Source organism: Vanrija pseudolonga, chromosome 2 (genome assembly GCF_020906515.1).
Source record: "Vanrija pseudolonga chromosome 2, complete sequence".
NCBI lineage: Eukaryota > Fungi > Basidiomycota > Tremellomycetes > Trichosporonales > Trichosporonaceae > Vanrija > Vanrija pseudolonga.
The window spans coordinates 668,863-694,828 of record NC_085850.1 but is presented as its reverse complement, the minus strand read 5'-3'; the positions used below and the strand labels follow the sequence as shown (position 1 = coordinate 694,828).

Sequence of the window (25,966 nt, the reverse complement as noted above, 5' to 3'; positions counted from 1 at the left end):
GCACTTAGAATTCCAATTACAAAATAATGGCTGCAGCCTGCCAGGGCTTAGCCGACACGCTGCCGTCGGCCTGGCCTGGCTTGCTACTTACTCCTTGGCATCATCGCTTATCGCGACAACTGCCCACTCCAGATTACAACATGACCCAGCTCGCCCGATGACTGTCCACTGTTTAGGCACTCGGCACCACCTCCGTAACGATCCACCGGCCACCGGCACTCTCCCGCCCTCACCCTCACTCGACTAGATCGCCAAATACCCACACCGCTTATCATGCACACATACAAGCTAATTGCATCTGACAAGGGCCAGACCCCTACGGCAACTCGTCCGCACCAGACCCCAAGTCTCGGGACATGGCGCTGTACGCCAGATCCATGGGCACATGGCCCCGCTGGATCACTTGACTCAGCTTGGGCTTCTCCCGGGATGCGCCCGGCTGCTGCCGAGGAGGCGGCGACGGCTCCGGTGGCGGCGGCGGGGGCGAGCTTCTCTTGCCGGGGTCGAGATCAAGAGCAGGTGCTATCGGCTCCCTGGCCAGGGCAGCGTCGAACAGCTTGTCGGTAAGTATCTGCTTGGGCGACTGGGCCACCGCGTCCACGTCCATATCACCGGCCGGCTCAGTGCCCGCCCGGCCCGTCGTGGTCGCGGCCGGTGCCGCCGAATCGGGAGCCCCATCGCGTGGCGCCGGCGAACTTTGTCCACTGCGCCGCCCCGCTGAGCCGATACCCGACCCAGTCTCATTTTCAACCCGCTCGCGCGGAGAAGGCGGCGCCGGATCATCGCGTACGCTACTCATCGCCGGTGATAGCAGGTTGCGGCTGCTGGGCGACGACAGGGCCGTCCGTAGCGTAAACGGCGCGCTGCTCCCGTTCGCCAAAGAAGCAAGATGCGCGTGTCGTGCAGCTTGGGCCGAGGCGGCCACAGCGGCCGCCTGCGCCCGCCGCAGTCGCGTCTCGCGCACATTCGTCCAAGCGTACCTGTGACGCGGTCAGTAAGCATAAAACAAGTTGCCGAGGCCCAGCCGAGTCGCGAGAATCTGTTATCAGTCACTCACCACATGACATTGTACAGTTGTAAGACATCGTCCTTCCACGCGCGTAGGAAGTTCTCCCGGCGAAAGTCGCGTACAAGCTGTTGGCAACGGTGCGTGTTGTGCGGGCTCACAAAGTCGAGAGCAATCTTGATGCAGTCGGCAAGGTTGCACACTTGGTGCGCGCACCCCGCGGGGATGAACACTGCCTGGCCCGGGTACTGGTAGACTCGGAAGCTGGTCACTCCGTGCTTGTCGAACAACTCTTGCCGCATCTCAGCGTCAAGGTAGAACATTTGTGCGTGGATTGGATCCGTGAAAGAGGGCTTTCCTGTCTTGTCACCGGAATCCGCAAACTTGTCCTTGAGATACAGGCGCAACGTATCGGCGTCCTCGGCTTTGAAAAGGTCCCAGACAGCACAGCCTGGCGTGCCATCTGGCCGCTTGCTTGCGTGCAACATGATGTTGACAGCGTCCGCAACGTCCATGTGCAGACGGGTCGATCCCATTCCTCCCGCGTCCTCACGCGCAGCGAAAGCGTTGTACATCTTCGGGCCGATGTCAGGGCGAGTCGGACCGGCGGGGAACTGAGGTGAGCTCTACACACTGCGTCTGCACCTACATGTGAGTAGAGGTTAAGGACGCCGTCGCGTCTCGTGAAGTCGGGCACTGGCAATGCTCGGTTGAAGTCGGCGTACATGTCGGGATAGGCGAACTCGAAGTCATCGGTGGATGGCCAGTCCTTGAGCTTGAAGATCCCTGGCTTAATCCTCCTTGGCACATGCACAATCTCGGGTTCTTCTGCCGGTTCGGGTGTTGCTGTGTCCTCGACGATCACAACATCGGGTGTAGCTGCCTCCTCGACGACGACGACTTCTGGCTCTGTCCCTGCTTTCAACTTCTCCCCCTCGTCGTCGGCGCCGCCGGTGTGGCCTCTTGTCTCGGCACTGCGGCCGTTGCTGTATGGTGCATTGCCGTTTGGCTTGGAAGGCAAAACATCCCGACTGTCGGAGCCATTCTTGAATGGTGACGGTTGTCGTGGCCTCGGGGACGCGGGCACGGCCGCCGCTGCCGATTCTTTCAATGGCGATGTCTGCCGCGCGCGGTCTTCCGAGCTGCCCCGTGCCCCGTTCACGCCGTTCACACCCTCGACTTGCTTGACCGGGCTCAGTGCACGTACAGACGGCGACCGGCTCCGACTAGGTGCGGCCGATGTTGGCCCACTGAGCGTCCCAGCCATGCTACGCCCTCGCACCGGCGTGGAAGATGGGTTCGGCCAGTCATCGACATGCAGTTCACGCAGCGCCCGATCCTTAAACATCTGGAAGAACTGTCCAACCGTCATCTTCTGGACGGCTTCTGTTTGACATTCGAGGACATCTGCAATATCAGCGGTGCCATTGTGTAACGAACTCACAGCATGGCTCACGGCCAAAACGCCTGATGAAGCCATCAGGAGACCAGTCAAGCTTGAGCTGCCCCTCGACCCCATACGCCACCATTGGCTCTCCGCGGGACCACAGGACGTCAAACTTGTCATTGTCGAGCTTGGCCGCGTCAATGTAGATGAAGGGGTGTGTCTTGAGATCGGTGGGGTCAGGGACACGAGGAAGGTCTTGTGATGCCTCGTAGAGCTTGTCGATCTCTTCGTTAGTGATCGCCGGTGCGGGGGCGGCCGTGGGGCGTTTCGTCTTCTCCGACTCGAAGTATTGGCGTACGGCGTCAGCCAGCTCCGTCTCGCTCTCTTGCACGCCGAGAGAGAGCAGACACTCCTCAACACTGAACTTGTCGCTCTGGGGTTCGAGGACAAAGTCGATGAGGGCAAGCCAGTTGTCCTTGATCTCCTTGGCTGTGAAGCGCGAAACGGCCTGCAGGTCCTCGCGGCTGTGCATGAACACGCCGCCCTTATGGTTTTCCTTAGGAAGGTCTTCGTCGTTTTTGCGGGTGCACCGTTGAAGCCGAGGACGAGCGGCATCTGATAGAGCCCACGGAGAGTTTCGCAGCTCCAAGGAACTTCTGCTGAAGAATCGTTCGCACTCCAGGCAATAGTCGCGGCCGCATTTCTTGCAGAAGAAGAAACCTCCAAAGATTGTCGAGGCGCAGAAGTCTAGATTGGTTAGTACATCCCGTGTGGCACTCCACTACTCACCACAGACAGAACGGTGAAGGGCCGAGTCTACACCGCGCAGCAAAGGGTCATTCTTGAGGACATGGCGCATCTCGTCTGTGATGAGATTCAACAACGGCGCGGCGACTGTCCTCTCTGTTCGGGCCATGTGTTCTTCGGTGAGCTCTGTGTTGAAGTGGTGCGGTAACGGTGTCATTTCACCAGCCCACTCGGTCGACTCAAAGAAGCCGGGTCCTTGAATTTCGGCAGTAGCCGGATCGATCCTTCCAACAGTCAGCTCCAGGATCCTCTGCATCAACTCACGGGAACGTGCGATATGACCTGAAGCGACACGAGTCGCCACCGAGCTTGCTAACACACTGCGTGCACTTGCCCCATCGTCCGTACCGGGGGCGAATGCAGGGTGCCAGCTGAACCTCCTTGTCCTTGCCTTTGAGCATCTCCTTGATCTTGGCGTCTGTGAGGGTTCGAGCGCCTGTGGTGTCAGAGGTCGTCAAGAGGTTGTACTCACGAGGTGCCACTTTTTCTGGCGGCAGTTCTCCATCGCGAGAGATGCCAAGGTCCAGGTCGAGCCTCTTTCGGGACTTGGGCTCCCCTTGGTCGTCAGCCAAGCCGAGCAGCGTCACGCACTTTTGATAGGCCTCCCATCCAGGCCCTTGGCCTTCTTGTACACCCTCTTGCCCTTTGGACCAACTTCAATGTCATCACCGAGGTCGCCAAAGTCTGCACTGCCGCCTCCGAAGCGTTCTGGAGCCTTGCCTTTGCGCCTCGATCTGCCGTCCTCGGGACCTGTCAGGTCGATCACTCCGTTGTCTGTGTTTGAGCGCTTCATTGGAGAGGCAGACCGGCGTTGTGCTGCCTTTGACGACTCGGCTGCTGGGGCTGGGGCAGGTACCGGAGTAACCTCCTCGATGAACTCGGACGGCAGCTCGGAGAGTGGTGAGAGTGGGGACACTGGTTGGGTCAGGTTGGGCTTGGCACGGCTCCCCATGACTTACGCGAAGGTGATCGGCGGCGAGCAGCCTCGTCCTGCTCCTGCACAGGCTCCTCTATTGTCGGTTCCGCTTCATTCATCGGCTCCTCCTCACGGGGCTCGTTCATGGCCTCCTCCTCCTCCCCATCCACCAACGCTTGCGACCACTCAATCGTACCGATGGCGGTGAGAATGCCAGCGCGATCATATTCACTGGCGAGCTGGGACGTGTCGTGGAGGTATGGGTCGGCGTCTTCCACATCCATGGGCTCGTCGATGGTCTGCTCGTCGGCTGCCGGAGCTTCCGGCGCTGGCTCCGGCTCGGGGGTCGGCTCGCGCCGAATGGCGAGATCATCATCTGGCAGCGGTGCAGACGTGATGACTGGCGTGGGAGCGTCCGGATCAAACTCCTTTGGTAGGGGGGCAAGATCGTCTTCTGGTGGTGGTGACGGCTCGCAGACGGCATCGTTCTGGCTCTCGTCGGCAGGCTCGGCTTGCTTGCTCGCCGTGAGGCCCATGTCGTCGGTGACCCCGAGCTGCCCTTCGGGGGTGACTGGCTGTACAGCATTGTCAGGGTGGGGAGGAGCAGGACCATCGGTTGCCTCTCGCTGAGGCGACACGCGCCCCTCGTCTGGTCGCGAGGCAGCCGGCTCTTCCATATCCATTGACATGGGGGGCCAGAGCGCGAGGCGATCAGATTGAGTGGCGAGGTGCCCGTGTCGCGCCTGTCGAGCTAGCGTGCAGTGTGGGTGTGGGTATGACTATGCGTTGGCCGTTGGCGCTCCAAAGGTTTCCCTCTTAGGTGATCGGGTGCCAGCGGTGTTGCGCGAGCCTCGTTGCCAGAGCAAGACTTGTAGAACGGTGTGTGTGTGTGTGTGTGTGTGTGGGTTAACAGGCAGTTGATCAAGAGGCGACTGTCTGTTTTGTATTCAGCCGACAGCAATCATAATCATCCAACTTTCCCACGGTGGTTTTGTAATACGACGTCACAAACAATTATGGTGATTTACCCCCGCCCAGCCCACCACCACCGCCTTTGGAAGAAGTCTGGAAAGTCACAAACCCCTGCTGCATCGAGCCGATCGATCTCCACTTCTCTCCATCCTTGGCCATTGTTTGGCTCGCACACACAAGAGCATCTCCTTGCCCATCATGGCCGACAGTGAGTATAACTTGTTGACTTTCCCCAGCTCTCGTTCTAACACTTCTTCACAGGCATGCGCGGAGCAGATGCGTCGCAAGACACGGTTAGTACCGACTCGTGTCTCGACCTACACCGTGTGCTGACACCATCGCAGCGCTTCAAGGACAAGGAGGCGCTTAGCATCAAGGCTACAAAGTTCCCGGCTCACTTTAGCGAAAAGGTCGGAGGGTTTCCTTTCGCTGACCAGGTACACCGGCTGACCCCACTCAGGTCGACCTCCGCAAGGTCAATGTATCGGTTCTGAAGCCGTGGATCGCAAAGCGTCTGACTGAGCTCATGCGCTTCGAAGATGACGTTGTTGTGGAGTACGTCTACAGCATGCTGGAGGACAGGGACAAGCCTGTGAGTTGGAGTTGGAGCAGATCGGTGTCTTGTGACTGGTCGTCTGACACCACTTAGATTCCCGACCCAAGGAAGATGCAGGTTGCGCTCGTCGGCTTTATGGACAAGTACGGCGCAGCTGCGTTTGTTGACGAGCTGTGGAAGCTGCTCCTTTCGGCCCAGAAGACTGTTGGGGGTGTCCCTGCCGAGGTGTGTAACATAATGTCGTTCAGTTCTACCAGCTGACACGTCCAGTTCATTGCCGCGAAGAAGGCAGAACTCGAAGAGGCACAGAGAAGGGGACCGGTAGACAACGAGGCCCAGATGCGTGCGCGCGTCGATTCCATGCGCGATGGCCCCAGGAGAGTGAGTGTATCCTACATCCGGCCACACGCCTCACCGTAGCTCACACCGCAGGATGACCGAGGTGGACGTGACGACTACCGCTCTGGCCCACCTAGGCGCTTTGACGATCGCGATCGCGGCGGCCGGTATGGCGACCGTGGAGGATATGGCGACCGCGACCGCGGCTACGGTGGACGTGGTGGAGGCGGAGGCGGAGGTGGGTACGGTCGCGACCGTGATGGAGGCTTTGCCGGTCGTGAGCGCGACAACGGGTACGGAGCGCGTGCTCAGCGCGATGGCCGTGACTCGCGCGATGCTCGCGACAGGTCGCCGCCTGCTCGCGGCGAGTACCGTCGCCGTTCGCCTTCCCCGCCTCCTCGCCGCCGTTCGCCTTCGCCTCCTCCTCGTCGCCGCTCTCCTTCCCCTGCGCCCCGACGCCGGCGCTCGCCGTCCAGGTCGCCCAGCCGAACCCCACCCCGTCGCCGGGGTGGCCGTGATGAACGCGACGGCACCCCCGAGCGTAAGCGTGAGCGGAGCCCGACAATTACGCCTCCGCGCCGTGCCCGTGAGGAGGAAGGTGGACGAGGTGGTCCGTCTCGGCGTGCTCGCGACGATGACACTCCTCCTCGGCGCAGCGACAAGTATGACGACACTCCGCCTCGGCGCGGTCGTGGTGGTGGTGGTGACGACGACACGCCTCCTAGGCGTGGCGGACGCGATGATACGCCACCTGCGCCATCATCGCGTCGCGAGGACAAGTCCCGCTCCCGCTCCCGCTCGCCGCCGCCGCCACCACCTCGCCGGCGCGATTCTGCTAGTCGCGAAGAGCCAAAGGAGAAGAGTGAGGGTGAGGAACGGCGTCGCAAGAAGCTCGAGGGCCCGCTTTCCAAGAGCCGATGGGCGTGATACGTTAGTAGTAGCATTGACATATCGAGTTGTGCCTGTGGGATGCATTGGAAGTCGAGACGCTTGGGGACTTTCTGGGTTGCAACTTGAAACATGATTGACGCGACGATGCGTTACGTTTGGTTCTATGCTAGTGATTGGCGGATGCAAAAGGGTAAGCAAGTAGGAGCGAGGTGGAACGCGGGTAGGAGGGAGCGAGGGAGCAGGGGGAGGAGGTCGAGGGGACCCAGGATTGTGCCTTGGAACAAATGTGTGCTGAGTGTGAACAAGAGTGGTGGTGGGTTTGGGGGGTCGTCGGATGGGCACAATAGAGAGGGGTACATGCAAGAGAAGGAAGGGGGTAGGGGTGTGTGTGTAGCAAATGACAACGCGTGTGCACCCCCAACGCGAGCAACGCGCAACGCGGGCACGACGGCGATGCAACGATGGGAACGAAACACGCGACGACTGGCCAAGTAGCTAGTAGAGTGCAAGAGTGAGTGCACCCAGAAGCGCTCAGAGTGACGGCAGCGGCGCGCCTCGCCCTCGCCTGGCTGGTCGGCCTGGCCCAAAATGTCGCCGCCGCCGCTGCCGTCCCTCACCCACCGCCGGCGCCTCCCTCCGCCCCGCCCGCCCCTCCCCTCTCGGCCCCGCTGTGCAGCCCGGCAGTAGCCCGGCAGGCAGCCCGACGGTGCGCCAGGTCATGGAGCACCAGGGGTAAATAGTCACCAAAGAGGAGCATTGTCGCGCAGACCGACTGCCAACGGATACGCCAGAGCAGGCAGTTAGACGTGACGGGTAAAGTGAGTAAAGTGACCACCCCTTGCCCCTCCCTCCCTCGTGCAGAGTTTAGCTTTGCGAGACATGCAACCTCTTTGTCAGTCATCGTGTCGTCCGTCGTGTCTTTCCTTCTCTCCCTCCTCCCTATTGTATCTCTCGACAACACACACCTTGTCGCGTCAAGATCGTTTATTGTTCGACTCGAAGAACTCTTTACAACAACAAGACCCCACCCACCTTCCTTACAACCCCCCTTTCCCATCTCATCGACGTTTCTTCTTCTCTTTTCCTCTCCATCCACTCCGCTTGACGCTTCATCATCATGACGGCGTCCAACATCCCCTTCAACGTCTCGGAGCACTACAAGGTCCACGAGGTGATCGGCGAGGGCGCCTACGGCGTCGTGGTGTGAGTAGACCACACCCCTCCTTCCTCCCTCTCATCGTCGCCGCTGCTGCTACAGCTCGGCGCGGTGGTCCATCATCACCCTGACATTGCTGACGCGCAACCCCCTGCTTCCTCTACGCCACGCCATGTCGCTCAAACCGTGCCTCCACTCGCTCTCGATCGACGCGCCGACGTGCCGACTCTCCACCCCCCGCCGACTGCTCCGACCTACAGCTCTGCCGTGCACATCGCCTCGGGCACCAAGGTCGCCATCAAGCGCATCACGCCGTTCGACCATGCCATGTTCTGCCAGCGTACCCTGCGCGAGATTAAGCTTCTGAGGCACTTCCGGTGCGTGTGTGTTGTGATCCGGCGCGTGTGCGACGGCGGCAACGGCACACTGATCTCCGTGATGCCCGTCGTGGAGCCGTGCATCGTGCTGCGGCGCGAGGACAATGGCCCGGTGGTGTGCTCCGCTTCCCAGGTGGGGCCTGTGCCCACCGGCAACGGCCCGCACGGCCCATGTGTCGCAATGTCCTGCCTGCGCTGCCGCGGCACAGGCCGTTTGGCTGCATGCAACCCAGCCCTCCCGCATCTCGGTCCCGCTGACCCCTCCTTCAGTCACGAGAACATCATTGCCATCCTCGACATCATCGCCCCGCCCTCCTACGACCAGTTCCACGAGGTCTACCTCGTCCAGGAGCTCATGGAGACCGACCTCCACCGTGTCATTCGCACCCAGGAGCTCTCCGACGACCACTGCCAGTACTTTTTGTACCAGGTGAGTTGTGATGTGCTGGAAGGGCCCTCTAGTTGCGCGTTAGCGCCGACCCCATCCGCGGCACGTTGGCACATCCATTTGCCCGCTCCCCCAAGACGCGTGCTGATTTACGGCAGACGATCCGCGGCCTCAAGGCTCTGCACTCGGCCAACGTGCTCCACCGTGACCTCAAGCCCTCCAACTTGTTGCTCAATGCCAACTGTGACCTCAAGATCTGTGACTTTGGTCTCGCGCGTTCGGCCGCTCTCCCTCCGCCTGACGCCGGACCCAACGGCGGCAACGGCTTCATGACAGAATACGTTGCGACGCGTTGGTACCGTGCTCCCGAGGTCATGCTCTGTAGGTTGACGGTCGTGGTCAGCGCTAACCTCCAGCGTTCCAGGAGTACTCGAAGGCCATTGACGTGTGGAGCGTGGGCTGCATCCTCGCCGAGATGAGTAAGTCGCGCGACTGCTGGACGAGAATGACGCTAATCGCACAGTCAACGGCAAGCCGCTGTTCCCTGGAAGAGATTACCACCACCGTGCGTCGCCGCATGGCCGTGCGGACCGAGGCTAACATTTTGCAGAGCTGTCGCTCATCCTCGAGTGCTTGGGAACTCCGACCATGGACGACTTCAACGAGATCACGTCGAAGAGGTCACAGGACTACCTGCGCGCGCTGCCATTCCACCGCCGCCGCGACCTGCGTGAGATGTGCCCCAAGGCCAAGCCCAACGCCCTCGACCTCATGAGGAGGTGTTTGACGTTCTCGCCCCGCAAGCGCATCACGGTGGAGGAGGCTCTTGAGCACCCTTACCTGGAGCCGTACCACGACCCGTCAGACGAGCCCGGAGCCGAGCCGCTGCACCCCGACTTCTTCGACTTTGAGAACCGCTCAAGCGCACCGAGCCGAGAGACGCTGAAGCGTGAGTTTGGCCTAGTCGTGGCACGCAGCCTCGCGGCAAGGAGTGCCAAAGAATGCCGCTAACCCTCTCAGGCCTCATCTACTCCGAGATCCAGCGCCCTCTTGGCGACTCGTAAACTGGACCCCGCTCCCCGCTTCCCCTTCCGCTTCCCAGATCGACGAAACGGCTGCTGCACGCCGGCCAAGAACCACGGCAAGGTCTTGTTCCCTCTATAACGGTTCGCAGGCGGGCCGCAGCGCTAGAGAGCGTTGATGGACCGTTGTATGCATTACATGACAGTGACGCGCGCGAGCGTACGAGCAGAGCGAGTACGCGAGCGTGCTGGGGTTGGCGGCCGAGCTGACGGATGACTAACTGTCATGGGCCAGAGCCACTCAAGATACCAAGTTCACATGGCGGATATCTCGGTATCTTCAGTCACGCAGGTCCATCGTAGTTACTCATCCGCCGCTCGGCAAGTTGTGCTGACGTAGAAGCATATCTTGCCCGCAAGGCCACCTGCGCGGACGACGGGCGGGCCAAGCCGAGCGGCGCGGTCCGCTGGGCCGAGGTCACACGTCGTTACCAACCAGAGGTACAAGTCGACGGCGACACAGATGGCTAGCTAGCTGGAACGTCAAACTCGGTACGCACGGCGCAGGCTGTGATGCGTGGCGCGTGCGGTCGGTCGTGTGCTCGTGTGATCGTGTGAGAGGTCTTGGTGTTGTTGCAGCCTATGTAGCCCGCGTGCAGCCCGCGCGCTCGTGTGCGGGCCCCGTCGTGCCCGGCCGTCGGGCAAGCTCTGCGCCACATGCAGGCTATGTCGCCCATCATGCCCGATACCGTCGGCGTCGCGCGCGCGCACCAATCGCGGCGCCCCCGATCCAGCGTCGGCGACTGCCTCGGCGTCTACCCTTGCGCCACTCGCTTGGCACGCTCACGCGTTTAGCACGCCCCCGCCCCTGCCCCCCCTGCCCCCTGCCCCCCCTGCCCCACACGCCAATATAACAACAATATCCATCTCTAATGCAGGTGGCGCGACTCTATGCACCAGCCTCTGCCTCTACCTCGTGTCCTCTACCTCGTGATTACATGATCGAGCGGGCGGTCGTGGTCGCGCCTCGCCTCGCCTCGCACTCGTGGGGTATTGCTCTATAGCCTGGCGGCCGACGCTACTCTGCCGCACTCACCCTCCTGCCCGACTTTGTGCTCGTGTTACTGCTTGCACTTCGGGACAAGCCCGGCCGTTTTGTTGGCAGGAGCGCAGGCGACTTGCCCGCCTTTGACGTCGCCCGCCTGGACGACGCCGACTCGTCCACCTCCATCTCGTCCTCCTCGTCCTCTTCATCATCCCCCAGGTCATCTTCCTCTCCCTCCAACATGTCCATGTCGAGGAGGTCCTCGCCCTCGTCGCCGCGGATTTCGTCATCGACGAGTGCAGGGTCTCCGAGGCCGCGTAGTCGTCGGATCTCGTCCCGAAGCTTGTCGATGTAGTCGTCGCGCTTCTCCACCTTTTCGTGTAGTCGGACAATGTACTCGTTGGAGAACTTGAGCAGCGCGACCTTGGACACACCACGGTTCGGGTTGTCGTCCGGGACAAGAGACGACTTTGGTAGCAATCGAGGAGCAGACGAACCTGGGATTGGCTCGCCAGATTCGGGGTCCAAGGCCTCAGTGTTGATAGGCGGCAAGAGCAATCGCAGCTCGTCAAACCCTGCCTTGAGACTGTCACGACGCTTTTGTTCAGCCGCCTTGTGTGACGTTCTCCTCGTCTCTGGCTCGTTGGTGGCAGCCGCGGCGGCAGCCGCCGCAGCACCCTTTGTGGCGGCACGCACACCCACGCCACCGGGCGGCCGGATAGCTAGTGCGCGCTTGGTGGCAGCGGCGCCCCCAGACGGAACTAATCGGCTACCACGCTTGGCAGCAGCGGGCGCTGGCGGGGCCGGGGCGATACTTGCGGTTGCGCGTTTCGCTGCGGCACGCACTGGCGGGGCAGACGGGGGCGGCTGGCGGCGGGAATCTGATTGCGGCTCTGCCTTTGCATCGGCTTTTCCCAGGTTCATCAAACTTGCTGGCGTCATAGGCGTGAGGGTCTTTGGACGGCTTGTCGAACCAGGCACAGGTGGGGGTGGCATGATTTGAGCCAGGTCAACGGGTGATGGTGTCGACGCGGCGCTGCCTGGCTGCTGCTGCTGCTGGAGCTGTTGCTGCTGCATCTGCTGGACACCCCGCTGATCAATGGCGGCCGGAGGCAGATAGCCCTTTCCGCCCTGGGCAATCTTGAAAGCCATGGGAGACGTTGGCACCGAGGTCGATGTGGACGGACCGCGGCCGTGGGAACGGTGCGATGTCGGCTTCATCATTGGCGACGGGCGCGATTTGGCTGGCAGAGACCCGCGGTGGGGGCCGGTGCCGCTTGGGCCAAATGCTGGTGACTGCATTGCGCTGGGAGGCCCGATAACTGGCGACCCATTGTACGCACCCTGCGCCTCGCCGTTCCCAGCGAGGATGCCCTGAAGAGCATAGAGGTAGTCGGGATCGGCGACATCGCCGCCGGTTTGAGGCGCGAGCGCAGGTGAGAGGGTCTGCTGGGCACCGCCGGACGAACCGACAGGGTTGAGGGCAGGGGAAGACAGTGCGGAGAGAGGATGCGGTCCACGTGGTGATTGGGCATGCAATGCTGGAGACAGATGCGCCGCGGCAGCCCGGAGGTGGGCCGAGCGGCTCACTGCTGGCTCAAGGGCGGGGGAGGTAAGTGGTGAAAAGTAGCCGCCAGGCGATGGGGTATTGACCGAGCTGCCTGGGTGACCAGTGGGCACGGAACCAGGTGTGACGGCAGGTCGGTGTTGCTGCTGTTGTTGCTGCTGGTGAGGCTGCTGCTGGGGGGACATGTATGGTGATCCAGAAGCAGCGGCGACGGCCGCGGCGGTAGCCTGGAGCTGCCGCTGCTGCTCCTGAAGCAATGCCAGCTGTTCCTGGAACTGGCGCTGCTGGAACTGGAGCTGCTCAAGGGCATGCTGGTTGGCACTGACAGTGTCATGCCGTTGCTGACCCTGGCCGCTGTGGCCTTGACCAGATGTTCCAAACGCAGCCTGTGCGACCGGCGACGCGTAGCTCGAGCCGGCGTGATGGGACAGCGCAGGAGATAGCAATGGGACCGGGTTGAACTGTTCCGTCAGCGCCCAGCACATCATCGGTACGCACGTTGTCCATGCCCTCAATAAACTCGCCCCTGGCGAGCATCTCGAGCTGCATTGGACTCATGAGGTCCATGCGCATTTCTGGAGCCATCTCTCCACTGGGGCCTGGGTTCCGTCAGCGATAGGGCTCTCCAATCGACAGATTGCAGCCGGTACACACCCGGAGTGAGAACACCAGCTAGCACATGGGAGGCGCTAATCTTGCGGTGTCCGCGACTGTCAAAGAACTGACCACTTTGTGCAGGTTCGGGAAGTTGACTGTGGTCGGGTGGCGACGTGAGGAACATTTGGGCCATTGCGCCGTAGGGAGATGTAGGGTTCTGGGCGGCCGTAAAGGGCGACTGCATGTGGATTGCCTCGAGCTGCGCGAGGAGCGAGGTTAGCAACTGCGTGTGCATTGATTGCGGGGTGTATGTGTGTGGAATGTGGTGTGGTGCTACCAACCTGATGTTGTAAGATGCCCGCCTGGATGGCGTCGTAGACGGCGGGGCTCATCTCCATGGGGTTGGCGTTGAGAATGTCGTTTGCTTCGATTCCAGGCGTGCTGTGGCCAGAGCTGACGCCGCCGAGATGGCCCGAGGCGTGACCAGAACCGCCCCCTCCATTGCTCGTGGTCGAGTTGTCGACGTCCATCGGGCTGGCAGCCGAGAGATTTCCCCGAGCAGACGACGACTTCTTTGAGCCTCCTCCTGCGCCGTTGTTGCTACGAGACGCGGCGCTCCGGCTGCGACCAGGATTGCTCACTGGGCGCGAGTCGAGGCTGATGGGAGACGGGTCGTCTAGTGGGACGTCGTATTCGGCGTCGGCGGCGGCGGCTGCAGCTGCTGCGGCAGCGACGGCGGCGGCGTGATGCGATGCAGAAGACGACGACGCGGGCTGGTGCTGAGACTGTTGCTCAAAACCGATTGACGCCGAGGGCGATTCAATGTCCCCGAGGTTTGGGGTATGGCTGTCGAGGCCGGCGAGGGAGAGAAAGTCGAGCGCGTACTGGGTCTGTGGGGGGGAGAGGACCGACGGGCTCGTAGCCATGTCTGTGTTTTGGTGTTCAAGGGAGAGTGAGGGGTTGGGTGGTGGGTGCGAAAGCGGCCTGTACGGCGGCCGTGGTTAAGTTGAGATGCGCAAGATCGCTCGAGTCGGTGCGCACGCCGCGGATGTTGTCGTCGTCGACGGCAGCTCTATCAGGAAAGCGGGGGCTGCGTGTCGTGTCGTGGAGCGGTGGCGGGACAAGGAGAGTGCGCGTGCCAAGGGAGAGTGATGGGAAGTGACGCGGATGCGATGTGTTCGTGGGTGTTGTAGATGTCGCGAAGGGGTAGTTGTGGATGCAAATGGGTGTGGTAGGGCGGCCCAGTGTTGTTCACAGCATCTACTACGGTGGGTAGTCGTCTCTAGGCGCTGGCTGGCTGGCTGGCTGGCTGGCTGGCTGGGCTGGCAAAAGTCTATTGCCCGTCTACTGCCTCCCTTGCTTGCTTTCGCACTACGGGCTGGCTGGCTGGCTGGCTGGCTGGCTGGCTGGCTGGCTGGCTGGCTTCAGCAGGTTACAGTGCAAGAACAGGGGCAAAGGCGGCGGCGGGGGGGGAGAGCAGACGGGCGGCACAAAATGCCCCTTTGCCCTTTGCCCATACAAGCGCGAGTCGCGGGAATTAACGTCGGTCACTGGGTGTCGCTGGCTGGCTGGCTGGCTGGCTGGGCTCGAAGCTACACGCTGTACCATGCACGGCACCGCACTGCACACTTTTCGCGAGGGGCGTTGGAGGGGGGGCAGCAGACAGCCAGGTGTCAGGTGTGCAGGCAGTGTCAGGCGGTGGGCGGCAGGAGGCGGCGGCGGCGGCGGCGGCGGCGGAGGGGCGAAATTGAGGGACAAGGCCAGCGACCAAGGCCCTGGGTATGAGACGAGAGGCCCAGAGTCGTGTCGGGGCCGGGGGGGGGGGTGTCACTTAGCCCGGCTTGGCTTTTTTGCTTTCTACTTCGCTTCAGCCCAGCTCTCCCATCGGCGCTGTGCGGTACAAGTCGTCGGCGAGGCCAAGCATTTGTCGGCCACGACCCGAGAATCGAGCCAGGCAAGCAGGTAAGCAGGCATTAGAACGGGCGTTGCTTGCTCGATACGATGCATACTGTAGGGGCCATAGGGATAACTACAGCGCACATTAATCCCTCGCCGTCGTCGTCGTCGTCGTCGTGGAGGCGGCCTTGACCCAGCACCACGCATCGTCTGTCAGGGAATGTAATCGGATGTTCCTACTCTTCCTTGCCTGCGCCTGCCCCTTTCGACCGCCCGACAGCAGCCAGCCAGCCAGAAGCGCCCGACCGCACAACATGTTCGGCTTCTTCCCTAACGACCCGTTATCCCGACGACGAGGACAACGATGCAACGCCCGCCCGAGATGCGAGGCCGGCATCTGACTGGACGACAGCGGGCGGCTGGGCGAGCGACCGGAACAACGATGCGGCGTGGTTGGCCGTTGGGTAGGCAGATTCTCGCGAGCTCAGCGAGAGCGTAAGTGCTGCAGGCGTGGGTCGGCGGGCACCTAGGTAATCGCTCGACCCGTGGGCCCGGTCGGCTCATGTCGGAGTAACAACGAGGCAGTCACCCTGGCTAGCTAGCTAGCCAGCTGGCGCCTCTCGGCGGTCGGCTCACGAGTCGCCGACAAGGCTGCGTCTCTCTTTCTCGCGCTCGTCCGTCACTCAATGGCATTGGTGGCACACTGATGTGCCGAGCCGCTGCCGTGCTGTCCTAGGCGGAATGCCTTCGCTGTTCGGTTTCGTTTCGGTTTCGCGAGCGCATTGCCGCCAAGACCGGAACTGCACATCGACCCGTGCCACTGCACCTTACGGCAGTACTTGATCGATTAGCTTTCGGATGGAGGATTAGCTTTATGCCTTTATGCTGCGATCGTGCCGTGCGTGCTGTTGACGAGGTAGTCGGAATGCACGAACCGTGTGGCGAAAGAAACGAGTGGCCACCGCCGTCGTTCTTGTTCGCACACCATCTCTGGACGCCGACAACTGCCGCGATATCGGGCACGGCATGAGCGCCGATGTGTGCACAAGTCGCCTCTAAAGCGACGAGGCCCGCTACTCGCTGCTGCGGTCGCTGCTGGGCCAGACCCAGACCCAGACCCGCCGGCCACTAGCCACCAGCCACCCCCGCGCGCCCACTCACCCCACTATAACGCCATTCCGCGCTAACATATCACCATGTGCGGCCACCCGCGGCCACCCACCTCGCGGCCTTGCGACGCTTTCTCGTCTATCCGAGCTAGCCATGAATCGGACTCTCCCGAGAGCCAAACATTGGCCGAACCGTCGGAAACAGTTCTAAAATCATCATAATGACATAAAGACGAGTACCTCTCCTACTTGTCCACCTCCATCGCATCATCGTCAAACGAATCGCCGCCCTCGTCCTCGCCAATGTCGTCGGCAGAGAACACTTCGTTGCCCAGACGTGACAGTCTCGGCGCAGCCTTGCGCTCGCCCAACTGCCTTCGGGGGCGTGGTGACGCACGAAGGTGCCCTGGCGTGCCGGTGGGCGTAACCGGCAGCGCCACGGGCGGCGGCTTGGATGGCGTCTCGGGCTCTGGCAGCTCGACGCCTGTGAGCTCTGCCTGCGCGCGGCTCAAGGGTGCCGGGTTGAGATGCTTGCAGCCTGGGGGTCAGCTCATGTGAGGGGCTGCAGACTTACGAGGGCAAATCCATTCTGCACGAGGGTTAGTACCGCGTTAACAACAAAGAAAGCCCGACTCACGCATTCGCTCCCATTCGTACTTGCTGCCGATCAATCCGTTGTGTGTGAAGCACTCGGCGCAGACAAGGGCGTACTTGTTCTGAGGCGCTTGCGCTGAAACATCGATTAGCCTTGCGGAAGCTAGAGCCACGCCATACTCACTGGGATCATCGCCCAGAATCGAGTCGGCCAGACGGTCGTACCACTTCTTCTCAGGCGTAGGTAGGACGGGCTGGATGTTCTGCATTTGCATGCGGATGAAGGCCGCCTGCTCGGCGGAGATGCCATGGGGGACGGGTACAGGTGTGCTAGGAGCCACTGTGATGTGTCAGCTGGAGAAGCTGAGGGCAACGCACGACCGGGGGTACCGCCGGCACCGACAAGGTGGCCCGGAGCTCTGGGCGTACCCGGCGCGCCTGGAGCACCAGGGCCGTCTTGGTCATCGCCGCCTTGCGGAGCACCTGGAGTGCCGTCAGGCAGCGGAGAGCCGAGCTCGCCACCAGGACGCGTGGGGGTCTGAGGCGAAGGGCGCTGTGGGGTCTGGGGTCCGGGCTGACCAGGGCGCTGCGGAGTCTGGATGTCAGCTCATTCGAGCCAAGTCTCGGCTCACCGCCGGGATCACACCCGTGTCATACTGCTCGATGAGCTTGCGAGTCGAGTCATAGTTTGTAATCTTCTTGATCTCGTCGATCTGCGCTCGCTGCTTCTTGAGGAGCGACCGAAGGTGGTTCTCTTTGATGGGTCAGGCCACGGTGAGCGATTACACCCACCTTCACGAGTACGCTGGCGTCCAAAGACGTACGAGACGATCCGGTTCAGTGCCCAGATGCTGGTGGTCAGCTCGTATTACCCCCTGGATATGACTTACAGAATAGGGCCGGCGACAACACCAGCAAGACCGGCCACGTCCGCCTTTGTCGACCCGGGCCTCCAGCCCAGCAGCCACCAAGGAAGCATGCCAACGAACCACAGTCCAGTCCACACCGCCCATAGTGTGACGCTGTACGAAGTGACGAGGAGGATGTATCGGCGCTCGCGGAGCCGGATCTCTGAGAGGGAGAGCTTGGCCTCGGCGATCTGGCTGGCAAGCTCGGAGAGGACGGTCTCAAAGTCTGTGGGTTTAGACTGGGAGAGTGTCAGCGCCTTCCTCGCTCCACAAGGTAGCTGCGCACCCATGAGAACCATGATAGGATGCTCATGGTGACCGGCTGTACAGTCTCTAGGTGGGGAAAAGGAGTGAACGAGGGTGAGGGGGGAGGTTGTGAGAGAGTGTAGATGTAAAGTGATTGATGGAGCTGATGCGTCGTGTGTATTTGCTTTGCTTCTTCGCAATCTTGGCTGGCTGCAAGGCTGGCTGTCGTCATTTGCGGCATGGGACACTGACCCCGCGCGCGGCATATTTGGTTCCGTCGTTGCTGCTCAATGTGGGTGGCCAAAAATCAGCCACCAAGAACAGAACATGTGAAGCAGGTGACTGGATCGCGGCCTAGAATCACATCTTTGCATACACCCTCTTCTCACACGACAACCAGCGAGCGACTAGAAAGGCAACGAGAACGACGCGCCCAGTATCATGTCCCGGGCCCTCGTCGAGGTCTCGCGCCTCACAAGGCCAGCGAGGCTCCGATGCCGCCCTTCCCTCGGGACACTCCCCTCCATCGCGCCTTGCTCGACCCAATCGCTGTCCCGAGGACTGAAGACGACTTCGGTTCGGCGTGAGGAGCTTGCAGAGAAGTCTCTGCCACCAGCATCCGCCGCTCGCCGAACCTCGGTACGCGGCTCTGCCGAGCGGAGAGACTACGAGGCGAGCCTGCAGCTGTCACGCGAGCTCGACGCGCTCGACGCGGCGACACATGGTGCGTCCTCCCACGTGAACAAGCAACCCCCGCTCATGCTATCGCAGCCGACGCCATGAGGAAATCCAAGCTGCCAAGCCTGCTCAAGGTCATGACCTCCGATCTGAAACCTTTCATGTCGGGATCTGGCACAGACGCAGGGGCCAGCGCCGAGGCTGGACCCTCGAAGCAGCCCTTCACCGCCCACGCGCCGCTTCCTTCGCGCAAGGGCAAGGAGCGAGCCGTCGAGTTCTCGGAGGCCGCGGAGGTCGAAGCCAAGTCCGAGACCAAGCGGAAGTCCAAGGCGAAGGGTGAGCTCGGTTCTCGTTCTGGAGCTGACAGTGGCAGCCGCACCCCGCCACAACCCTGTCGGTGTCCAGCTGCTCTCCGAACACATGCACGCGCAGCTCTTTCCCGGAGAGCCGCTGCCCAAGGTCCCTGACAATCTTCTGGCCATTTCCAAAGACCACTTGCGGATGCACGGCCTGTCGCCTGAAGGTGCCGCAGTGCTCCCGGAGATCTCCTTCGACATGCCCGCCCTGGAAGGAGGAAATATCCGCCAACACTTCCACGCGCTGGGGAACCACGCAGCCGAGCCGTATCTTTCCATGGCGAAGGACTTTGCCCAACTCGACCTTCCCCCGATGCCTCCACAGTGGGTTGTGGACCGACCAGGGTGGACTCGGTACGCTGCCGACGGCAGCACATCGGCCGTCGACAGCCTCGACGGCGAGACGATTGTTTCATTTGACGTTGAGACGCTATGGAAAGTTTCGCCATATGCTGTCATGGCTACAGCTGCGAGCAAGGACGCATGGTACTCTTGGCTCAGCCCTAGTGTGTTCGAGGATTCGCCAACCACGGGGACCGAAGCCGGAAGCAAGCCCGTGTGGGACAAGAGCACACCAGAGACATGCCCTCGTACCCTTATCCCGCTGTTCAAGGGCAGCAAGACGCCAGCCATCGCCATTGGCCACAATGTAGGGTACGACCGTCAGCGTGTGGCGGAAGAATACTGCCTTGAAGGCACACAGACACGCTGGCTCGACACTCTGTCGCTCCACGTTGCCACACGGGGCATTACGTCGGTCCAACGAGCGGCATGGATGAAATACCGAAAGAACAAGGTCAGCAAGGCCGAGCAGCGTGCCGAAACCGCAGAGTTCTTGCAGGAAGAAGCCGAAAAGAACGGCGATAGCCTGCTGGCCCAGAGTCTTGCCGAATGGAACGACGGCGCCGACGAGGCCGAGGCCGGAGCGATCAAGACTTGGGAAGAAGTCACATCTGCCAACTCGCTCGCCGATGTGGCGGCGCTCCACTGTGGCATCAAGGTCGACAAGAGTATTCGTGACCGGTTCGGCGACGACAGCATCAAACATGCGTCCGAGTTGCGACCCGAGCTCGCCGAGCTGCTGACGTACTGTGCCAACGACGTCCTCACCACCCACAAGGTGTACAAAGAAGTCCTGCCGCTCTTCTTGAACTCGTGTCCTCACCCCGTGTCCTTCTCGGGCATGCTCACCATGGGCAGCGCATTCCTGCCTGTCGACGAGCAGTGGAAAGAGTATCTCCGCAACGCGGAGACCAAGTACCAGGAGCTCAATGAAGGCGTTCGACAGGCCCTCCGACATCTGGCGGACAACGTCAGGCTTGCGGGTCCAAAGGACGACGACCCGTGGATTTCGCAGCTCGACTGGACGCCAAAGGCTGCGAGATGGGTGGATGAGTCTGGTGCTGTGGCCCAGAGCGCCCCAGTTACCAAGGCGAAAGCGAGCAAAGCTTCCTCGAAAGCCCTGCAGCCCCGCTGGTACACGGCCCTTGCGGAGCCCTCCGACCTCGCCACCAACCACTCCCAACGCTATCTCCTCCCTCTTCTCATGCGCATGTCGTTCCGCGGTTACCCGGTGTACTACCTACACGACCACTACTGGTGCTTCAAGGCGCCGTTAGAGGCCGTCGCCGACCTCTGCTCCATCCACGGCGCGCCGGTAGAGCTGTCACCCAAGGACGCAGCGTTGGAGCCACTACTCGACGACGCAGTCTTCTTCCGTGTCCCATTGCATTCCGAAGCGCGGCGAACCAAGCTTGTGGGCAAGGGCGTCAGGAAGGACGTGGGGAATGGCCTCCTCACGAGCCCGTACACCGATCTGCTGCGCCGCCTGACGTCGGCTGGACCGGACGCGGTTGTGGACCAGCTGATGACCTGTGCGAGGGATATGCTCAAGGACGGCCGTGACACCGAATGGGGCGCACAGCTGGACTGGACGGTCGAGTCGTCTTCAGGTGGGTGGGACAGGCGTTCACGCATTCTAACCAACCCAGCCGCGTCCTCGAGCTCCTCTGCGACACCCAAGCTCTCACTGAAGCGTGCCCCCCATGGCACCTGGCCAAAGTGGTACTGGGATCTCACCGTCGCGCCGACCAACAACAAGGTCGCTCAGGGTGAACTTGACCTGTCCACTCGGAAATCGGTCTCCCCACTTCTGCTTCGGATGCAGTGGCAGGGCTACCCGCTTGCCATTAGCAAGGAGCACAAGTGGCTATACCGCGTGCCGGTGACAGAAGCAAGCAGCGACCCAGAGTCAGCCGTTTCTATCCTTAAGGCTGTCACCATCAATGGCGTCAAAGGCGACGAACATCTCGCCAACGACAAAACGCACCTGTACTTCAAGATCCCCCACAAGGATGGCGAAGGTGCCAACGTCGGGACGCCATTATCCAAGGCGTTCTTAAAAGCCACTGAGAACGGCATCCTCACCTCAGCGCTGGCTTCCGACCCTGACCCCGAGGTCGCCAACGCCGCGTCCGCTGCGATGAACATGAATGCCCTCTGCAGTTACTGGATCAGCTCGCGTGAGCGCATCATGGATCAATTTGTGGTGTACCGCGATCCATCGCGAGGCATGATCCTGCCACCGGTCATCACAATGGGGACGGTCACACGCCGCGCAGTCGAAGCGACATGGCTTACGGCGTCAAACGCGAAGAAGAACCGCGTTGGATCCGAGCTCAAGGCCATGGTGCGCGCACCGCCCGGTTATGCCATTGTCGGCGCCGACGTCGACTCTGAGGAACTGTGGATCTCGAGCGTGATGGGCGACTCGCAGTTTGGCACTCATGGCGCCACCGCGATCGGCTGGATGACCCTCGAGGGGACCAAGTCTGCTGGCACCGACCTGCACTCGAAGACTGCCAACATTTTGAACATTTCGCGCGATGGCGCAAAGGTGTTCAACTACTCGCGCATCTATGGTGCAGGCAAGCCCCATGCGATCCAGCTGCTCCTCCAGGGCGACGGCAAACTGTCGAAAGAAGACGCGGACACCCTCGCGACCAACCTCTACAAGCAGACCAAAGGCGCCAAGGCCTTTGGTGGGAGAAAGGGCCAGCCCGGCAAGACGAACTACCTCTGGCATGGCGGCTCTGAATCCTATCTGTTCAACACCCTCGAATCCATTGCACTGATGGACCGGCCGACAACCCCTGCTCTGGGCTGCGGCGTGACGCGTGCGCTGCGCAAGTCGTTCCTTGACGCCGGGCACAGCTACCTGCCGTCGAGAATCAACTGGGTCGTGCAGTCGTCTGGCGTCGACTACCTGCACCTGCTCATCGTGTCAATGGACTACCTCATCAAGAAGTACGGTATCAAGGCGCGGTATCTTATCTCGGTGCACGACGAGGTGCGGTACTTGGCTGAAGAGGACGACAAGTACCGTACTGCGCTGGCACTGCAGATCGCCAACGCATGGACGCGCGCCCTGTTCTGCTTCAACCTTGGCCTGGACGACATGCCGCAAGGCATTGCGTTCTTCTCTGCGGTTGACGTGGACCACATTCTGCGCAAGGAGACGGACATGACGTGCGTGACGCCAAGCCACCCGTCAGCCCTGGACTGCGGCGAGAGCCTCGACATCAACGCTGTGTTGGAGCGCACTGGTGGCGGCAAGCTAGGCCGAGTAGTTGACAAGCGTCCCTTCGAGCGCGTGGCCGACCCTGGGCCGCCGGTGTCCATCTTTGGCGATATCCAGTCACCGTCGCATGCGCGCTTCCTCTCAGCACAGGCGAGCACCAACGGCGCAGGCGCGAGAGGTTGGCTTGCCAAGCAGGCGCCGCTGGACGACAGCCCAAGTGGTGGCGGAGACGACAGCGGCGGCAGTGGAGCCGTGTTCGCGCCTGCGCCAAAGAAGCGGGCGTCCCGCAAACCCAAGGCGGAGGTGTACGTCCAACTTGGGGACGACGAACCAGTGTACGACGCGTACGAGGCGCACGGGCACAGCTCGTGGTCCGACGCCGACCTGTCCGAGGCGCTGCGTCATCTCAGTGTCCGCGGACCAGACAAAATCAGGTGGTAGTAACAGCATGATGCATCTTGCCCAATGAAATAGCAGTAATGGTACATGAGATGGCGCGTGGCCTGTAGTAGCAGTTGTCTCCTCTAGAAAAGCTTGCGGATCGGCTCGATGATGGCGCCGGGCTTCTTGACGACGCGTGGGATAGTCTGGCGCTGGAATCCGGCGCGCGAGTTCCACTCGCCACCAACGGGGTTCTTGAAGCTGGCCTCGTACTGCGCGACCGAGGTGAAGGGGTAGGGCAGGTCCTTGGGGAGGAATGCAGCGGCCTTCTTCTCCTTCTTCTCCGAGATGATAACGTTGGAGCGTCCAGCATCCTTGCGGTCCTGCTCCTCGACGCCGGCAGTCGTCTTGAGGAACCGCGCCGGTGTGGGGTTCTTGCGCGCCTTGACGCCCTTGCCGCCCCAGCTGCCCCAGCCGGCGAGCGTCGTGTCCTCGACCTTGGGCGCGTCGGCCGCCACCTGCGCCGCCTTGGCCGCGGCAAAGTCGGCCACGACGTCGTCGCCTGCGAACGCTTCGGCGACGAGCGAGCGCTGCGCAAACGCCTTGACACCGGAAATGGGGAGGAGCTCCTCGGCGTCGTCCTCCGAGTCCGACTCGGCTGCAGCGGGCTTGGCCTTGGCCGCCGCCTTCTTCGCCTTGGCCTTGGGCGCCACGTCAATGTCTACCCGGTCGTCGTCGTCGTCGGCCTCGGCGCCCTTGGCGGCCTTCTTGAACACGCGCACGGCGCGTGCTTCGGCGCTGTTGCTGATGGTGTTGCGTTTCCTTGATGGGCCGGAGGACGCCGCGCCGTCGAGCCATGGGTTGACGTCGCCGAGGAAACCGGGGGCAGGCGACGGGCTGCGAGCCGGTGCTGCCGGTGCGGACGGCGTCGACTTGGTGACCTTGGCCTTGGACGCTGGTGCTGGTGCCGCAGCACCCGCAGGGCCAGAGAACACCATGCGTCCCTCACCGAGCTTGATGACCTCGGCCTCCTCGTCTTCGCTCCCGCTCTCGTTGCGCTCTCCGCCGAACATCTCGATCTCCTTCCGCAGCTCGGCCTCAGCCTCGGCGACCTTCTTGAGCTCGCGCTCCGCCGCCTTCTGCATGAACGCCATCTGCATCAGCCCCTTCTTGGGCTGGGGCTCGGCAGCGACCTTGGCGTCCAGAGCAGCGAGCTGGTCGAACGCGCGGGTCTTGATCTCGTCCTCGTCAAGGTCCTCGTCGTCGTCGTCAGACGCCTCCGAGTCCGACTCCTCGTCGTCCGAGCCCTTGCCGTGGATCTTGCGCTGGAGGCGCTGCTTAATGCTAAGCATCTCCTCCTTGGCACGGCGCTTCTCCTCAAACTCATCCCCGTCGCCGCCGACGTCGCGTGCCCAGCGGCCCGAACGAGCTCCGTGGCGCAGCGTCGCGCGCTCGAGGGCACGTTGCCGCTCCAGCCGCTCGATCTCGGCCTCGGCAGCCTCTGGGTCCAGCCGCTCCAGGTCCTCGAGCGAGATACCCTGGTCGGCGTCGGCTGCCGCCGCCTTGGCGTCACGCTTGCGGGCAAGCTTGCGGAATGTCTTGGACTTGATCTTGGACACACGCTTCGCCTTGGCCTCGGCGCGGAACATGAGCTCGCGCTGGTGACGCAGCTCGGCGCGGCGCTCGGCAATCTCCTCGACGGTGAGGTCCTGTCCGCGAAGTGCGGCGTCCTCGGCGGCGGTGACACCCTTGTCGGTCAGGTTGGCCTTCGACAGCAACGCCTGGACCGCTGACTCGTGCTCGTTCTCGGGCTTGAAGGTCGCAACGAGCTCACCCGCGGACTTGACACCGCCGCGCTCCTTGGCTTGCAGAGGGAAGGAGAGGTGCTCGGCCTCCTTGACGCGCTTCATCAGGCCAGACCACTTCTGGCCCTCCTCCTTGGTCTTCTCGTACGCCGCCTCACGGCCGAGGCGCTCCTGCACCACAGTGGGGAGGGGTGCGGAGAGCACGCCGCCCTTGAGGACCGAAGTCGCCTTCTTCTCGCCCTTGGTGGGGAGAAGAGCCGAGGCGCCAGCGAGCGCGGGGTTGGACGAGATGAGCGATGCGAGGTCGACCTTGGTTTCTGGGGGTGTCAGGGAAACTCGAACCAGCTGCACTCACTGCTCTTGAGAGCGAGGTCGCCACCGTCAGACAGACCAGGAGCAGAGACAACAGGGAGCACACGGCGCTTCTTGCCCTTGTCCACGACCTCTTCCTCCTCCTCATCCGCCTTGCGCTTCTTGTCGGCCGAGGTGAGCTTGTCGACGAACGAGTCGAGGCCGTCGAGGTCGTCGTCTTCGTCGTCGTCCGAGAGGTCGGACGGGAGTTCTGGGTCCGAGTTGTCGTCTTCGTCGTCCTCCTCCTCCTCCTCCTCATCCTCCTCATCCTCCTCATCCTCGTCCATCTCCTCGTCCTCCTCGTCTGCCTCCTCGTCATCGTCCTCCTCCTCTTCCTCCTCAGGGAATGCCGACTTGAACGCCGTCCGTGGTGACCGTTCAACCTCAGGATCACTCTCCGCCTCGCTCTCGTCAAGGTTGACATTCAAGGGCTTGGCCGGCTGCCCGTCAGCACCATCCCACCATCACCAGCACCCACCTTGAGCACGACCTCCTTGCCCTTCTTCCCCTTGCCCTTCTGAAGGCCACGGAAGACGTCGCCCCAGCGCTCCTCGTCTGTGCCGTCCGACTCCCACGCCTCGTCACTGTCGACATCCTCGTCGTCGTCGTCCTCGACCGCGCCGGCGTCGTCGGCAGCGATCATCATGGCGATCTTCTTGATGCGCGCGTTCATGTCCTCGTCCGAGTCGTCGCCGTCGCGCCGCCGTCCGCCCTGCGCCTGCAGCTGCTTCTCCTCGTACGTCAGGCCGAGCTGCTGCTCCGACGTGCGGTGGCGCTTCGGCAGCGCCGGCATGAACGTGTACGCCTCGGACGGGTCGGCGTCTTGCTGCTTCTTCCTCCGTTCGGCGGCATGGTTGTTGGGTGCGGTACCACCTCCACCGCCTGAGCGGCGGCCCTTGCGGCTCCCGCCGGCCGACTGGGAAGAGGAGGAGAAGACCTTTGTCCCCGAGGACCTTGCGCCTGACCTTGCCATGTCGTGTAGGCGAGTGTGATGGGGATATGAGTTGAATGTTGCTTGTGTCTCATGGCCACCGTC

At 62.0% G+C, this 25,966-nt stretch overlaps 7 protein-coding genes across 7 annotated transcripts; 3 read left to right on the top strand and 4 right to left on the bottom strand.

Annotated features, from left to right (window-relative positions):
• Positions 1–316: 316 nt before the first annotated feature.
• Positions 317–5,022, bottom strand: KDM3B (Lysine-specific demethylase 3B; the record flags this gene model as incomplete). Its single annotated transcript, XM_062768533.1, has 10 exons — positions 4,160–5,022; positions 3,792–4,115; positions 3,673–3,756; positions 3,465–3,636; positions 3,183–3,424; positions 2,463–3,140; positions 1,656–2,413; positions 1,058–1,620; positions 965–980; positions 317–934 (listed from the first exon to the last, which is right to left on the bottom strand). Exons 1-10 carry the CDS (start codon positions 4,803–4,805, stop codon positions 317–319), a joined length of 4,101 nt encoding a protein of 1,366 aa, XP_062624517.1. The 5' UTR covers positions 4,806–5,022.
• Positions 5,023–5,218: 196 nt separating this feature from the next.
• On the top strand, positions 5,219–6,971 carry SPCC825.05c (PWI domain-containing protein). Its single transcript, XM_062768532.1, has 7 exons — positions 5,219–5,296; positions 5,350–5,381; positions 5,433–5,498; positions 5,549–5,680; positions 5,738–5,869; positions 5,915–6,025; positions 6,077–6,971. The coding sequence occupies exons 1-7, from the start codon at positions 5,287–5,289 to the stop codon at positions 6,908–6,910; spliced, it is 1,317 nt and encodes a 438-aa protein (XP_062624516.1). The 5' UTR covers positions 5,219–5,286; the 3' UTR covers positions 6,911–6,971.
• Positions 6,972–7,784: 813 nt separating this feature from the next.
• On the top strand, positions 7,785–10,025 carry CPK1 (Mitogen-activated protein kinase CPK1). The gene is made up of 8 exons (XM_062768531.1): positions 7,785–8,077; positions 8,291–8,407; positions 8,678–8,837; positions 8,954–9,176; positions 9,212–9,274; positions 9,319–9,360; positions 9,406–9,744; positions 9,816–10,025. Exons 1-8 carry the CDS (start codon positions 7,992–7,994, stop codon positions 9,857–9,859), a joined length of 1,074 nt encoding a protein of 357 aa, XP_062624515.1. The 5' UTR covers positions 7,785–7,991; the 3' UTR covers positions 9,860–10,025.
• Positions 10,026–10,895: 870 nt separating this feature from the next.
• Positions 10,896–14,325, bottom strand: Mlxipl (Carbohydrate-responsive element-binding protein; the record flags this gene model as incomplete). The annotated part of the gene is made up of 4 exons (XM_062768530.1): positions 13,368–14,325; positions 13,084–13,309; positions 12,928–13,028; positions 10,896–12,890 (listed from the first exon to the last, which is right to left on the bottom strand). The coding sequence occupies exons 1-4, from the start codon at positions 13,950–13,952 to the stop codon at positions 10,896–10,898; spliced, it is 2,907 nt and encodes a 968-aa protein (XP_062624514.1). The 5' UTR covers positions 13,953–14,325.
• A 1,926-nt stretch (positions 14,326–16,251) lies between these two features.
• LNPK (Endoplasmic reticulum junction formation protein lunapark) lies at positions 16,252–17,930 on the bottom strand. The gene is made up of 9 exons (XM_062768529.1): positions 17,820–17,930; positions 17,516–17,772; positions 17,418–17,476; positions 17,258–17,379; positions 17,004–17,220; positions 16,810–16,965; positions 16,669–16,761; positions 16,606–16,620; positions 16,252–16,569 (listed from the first exon to the last, which is right to left on the bottom strand). The coding sequence occupies exons 1-9, from the start codon at positions 17,844–17,846 to the stop codon at positions 16,277–16,279; spliced, it is 1,239 nt and encodes a 412-aa protein (XP_062624513.1). The 5' UTR covers positions 17,847–17,930; the 3' UTR covers positions 16,252–16,276.
• Positions 17,931–18,135: 205 nt separating this feature from the next.
• mip-1 (DNA polymerase gamma, mitochondrial) lies at positions 18,136–25,221 on the top strand. The gene is made up of 5 exons (XM_062768528.1): positions 18,136–18,503; positions 18,551–18,793; positions 18,831–20,765; positions 20,805–24,896; positions 24,935–25,221. Exons 1-4 carry the CDS (start codon positions 18,221–18,223, stop codon positions 22,832–22,834), a joined length of 4,491 nt encoding a protein of 1,496 aa, XP_062624512.1. The 5' UTR covers positions 18,136–18,220; the 3' UTR covers positions 22,835–24,896; positions 24,935–25,221.
• SPAC57A7.06 (putative protein) lies at positions 22,918–25,934 on the bottom strand (the record flags this gene model as incomplete). The annotated part of the gene is made up of 3 exons (XM_062768527.1): positions 25,409–25,934; positions 24,935–25,370; positions 22,918–24,896 (listed from the first exon to the last, which is right to left on the bottom strand). The coding sequence occupies exons 1-3, from the start codon at positions 25,901–25,903 to the stop codon at positions 22,918–22,920; spliced, it is 2,910 nt and encodes a 969-aa protein (XP_062624511.1). The 5' UTR covers positions 25,904–25,934.
• Positions 25,935–25,966: the final 32 nt, after the last annotated feature.

What these genes read in the sequence shown, in the direction of transcription:
- SPCC825.05c (XM_062768532.1), top strand. An exon ending in CAGATGCGTCGCAAGACACG is followed by an intron (nt 5,382 to 5,432) that starts GTTAGTACCGAC and finishes ACACCATCGCAG; the next exon opens with CGCTTCAAGGACAAGGAGGC. An exon ending in TGCGCGATGGCCCCAGGAGA is followed by an intron (nt 6,026 to 6,076) that starts GTGAGTGTATCC and finishes CTCACACCGCAG; the next exon opens with GATGACCGAGGTGGACGTGA.
- CPK1 (XM_062768531.1), top strand. Translation starts at nt 7,992, where the DNA reads ATGACGGCGTCCAACATCCCCTTCAACGTCTCGGAGCACTACAAGGTC. An exon ending in TGCTCCCGAGGTCATGCTCT is followed by an intron (nt 9,177 to 9,211) that starts GTAGGTTGACGG and finishes GCTAACCTCCAG; the next exon opens with CGTTCCAGGAGTACTCGAAG. An exon ending in CTGCATCCTCGCCGAGATGA is followed by an intron (nt 9,275 to 9,318) that starts GTAAGTCGCGCG and finishes CTAATCGCACAG; the next exon opens with TCAACGGCAAGCCGCTGTTC.
- LNPK (XM_062768529.1), bottom strand. Translation starts at nt 17,846, where the DNA reads ATGAGCATCCTATCATGGTTCTCATGG. An exon ending in TCCTATCATGGTTCTCATGG is followed by an intron (nt 17,773 to 17,819) that starts GTGCGCAGCTAC and finishes ACACTCTCCCAG; the next exon opens with TCTAAACCCACAGACTTTGA. An exon ending in ACACGGGTGTGATCCCGGCG is followed by an intron (nt 17,221 to 17,257) that starts GTGAGCCGAGAC and finishes GCTGACATCCAG; the next exon opens with ACTCCGCAGCGCCCTGGTCA.
- mip-1 (XM_062768528.1), top strand. Translation starts at nt 18,221, where the DNA reads ATGTCCCGGGCCCTCGTCGAGGTCTCGCGCCTCACAAGGCCAGCGAGG. An exon ending in GCTCGACGCGGCGACACATG is followed by an intron (nt 18,504 to 18,550) that starts GTGCGTCCTCCC and finishes ATGCTATCGCAG; the next exon opens with CCGACGCCATGAGGAAATCC. An exon ending in GCGGAAGTCCAAGGCGAAGG is followed by an intron (nt 18,794 to 18,830) that starts GTGAGCTCGGTT and finishes TGACAGTGGCAG; the next exon opens with CCGCACCCCGCCACAACCCT.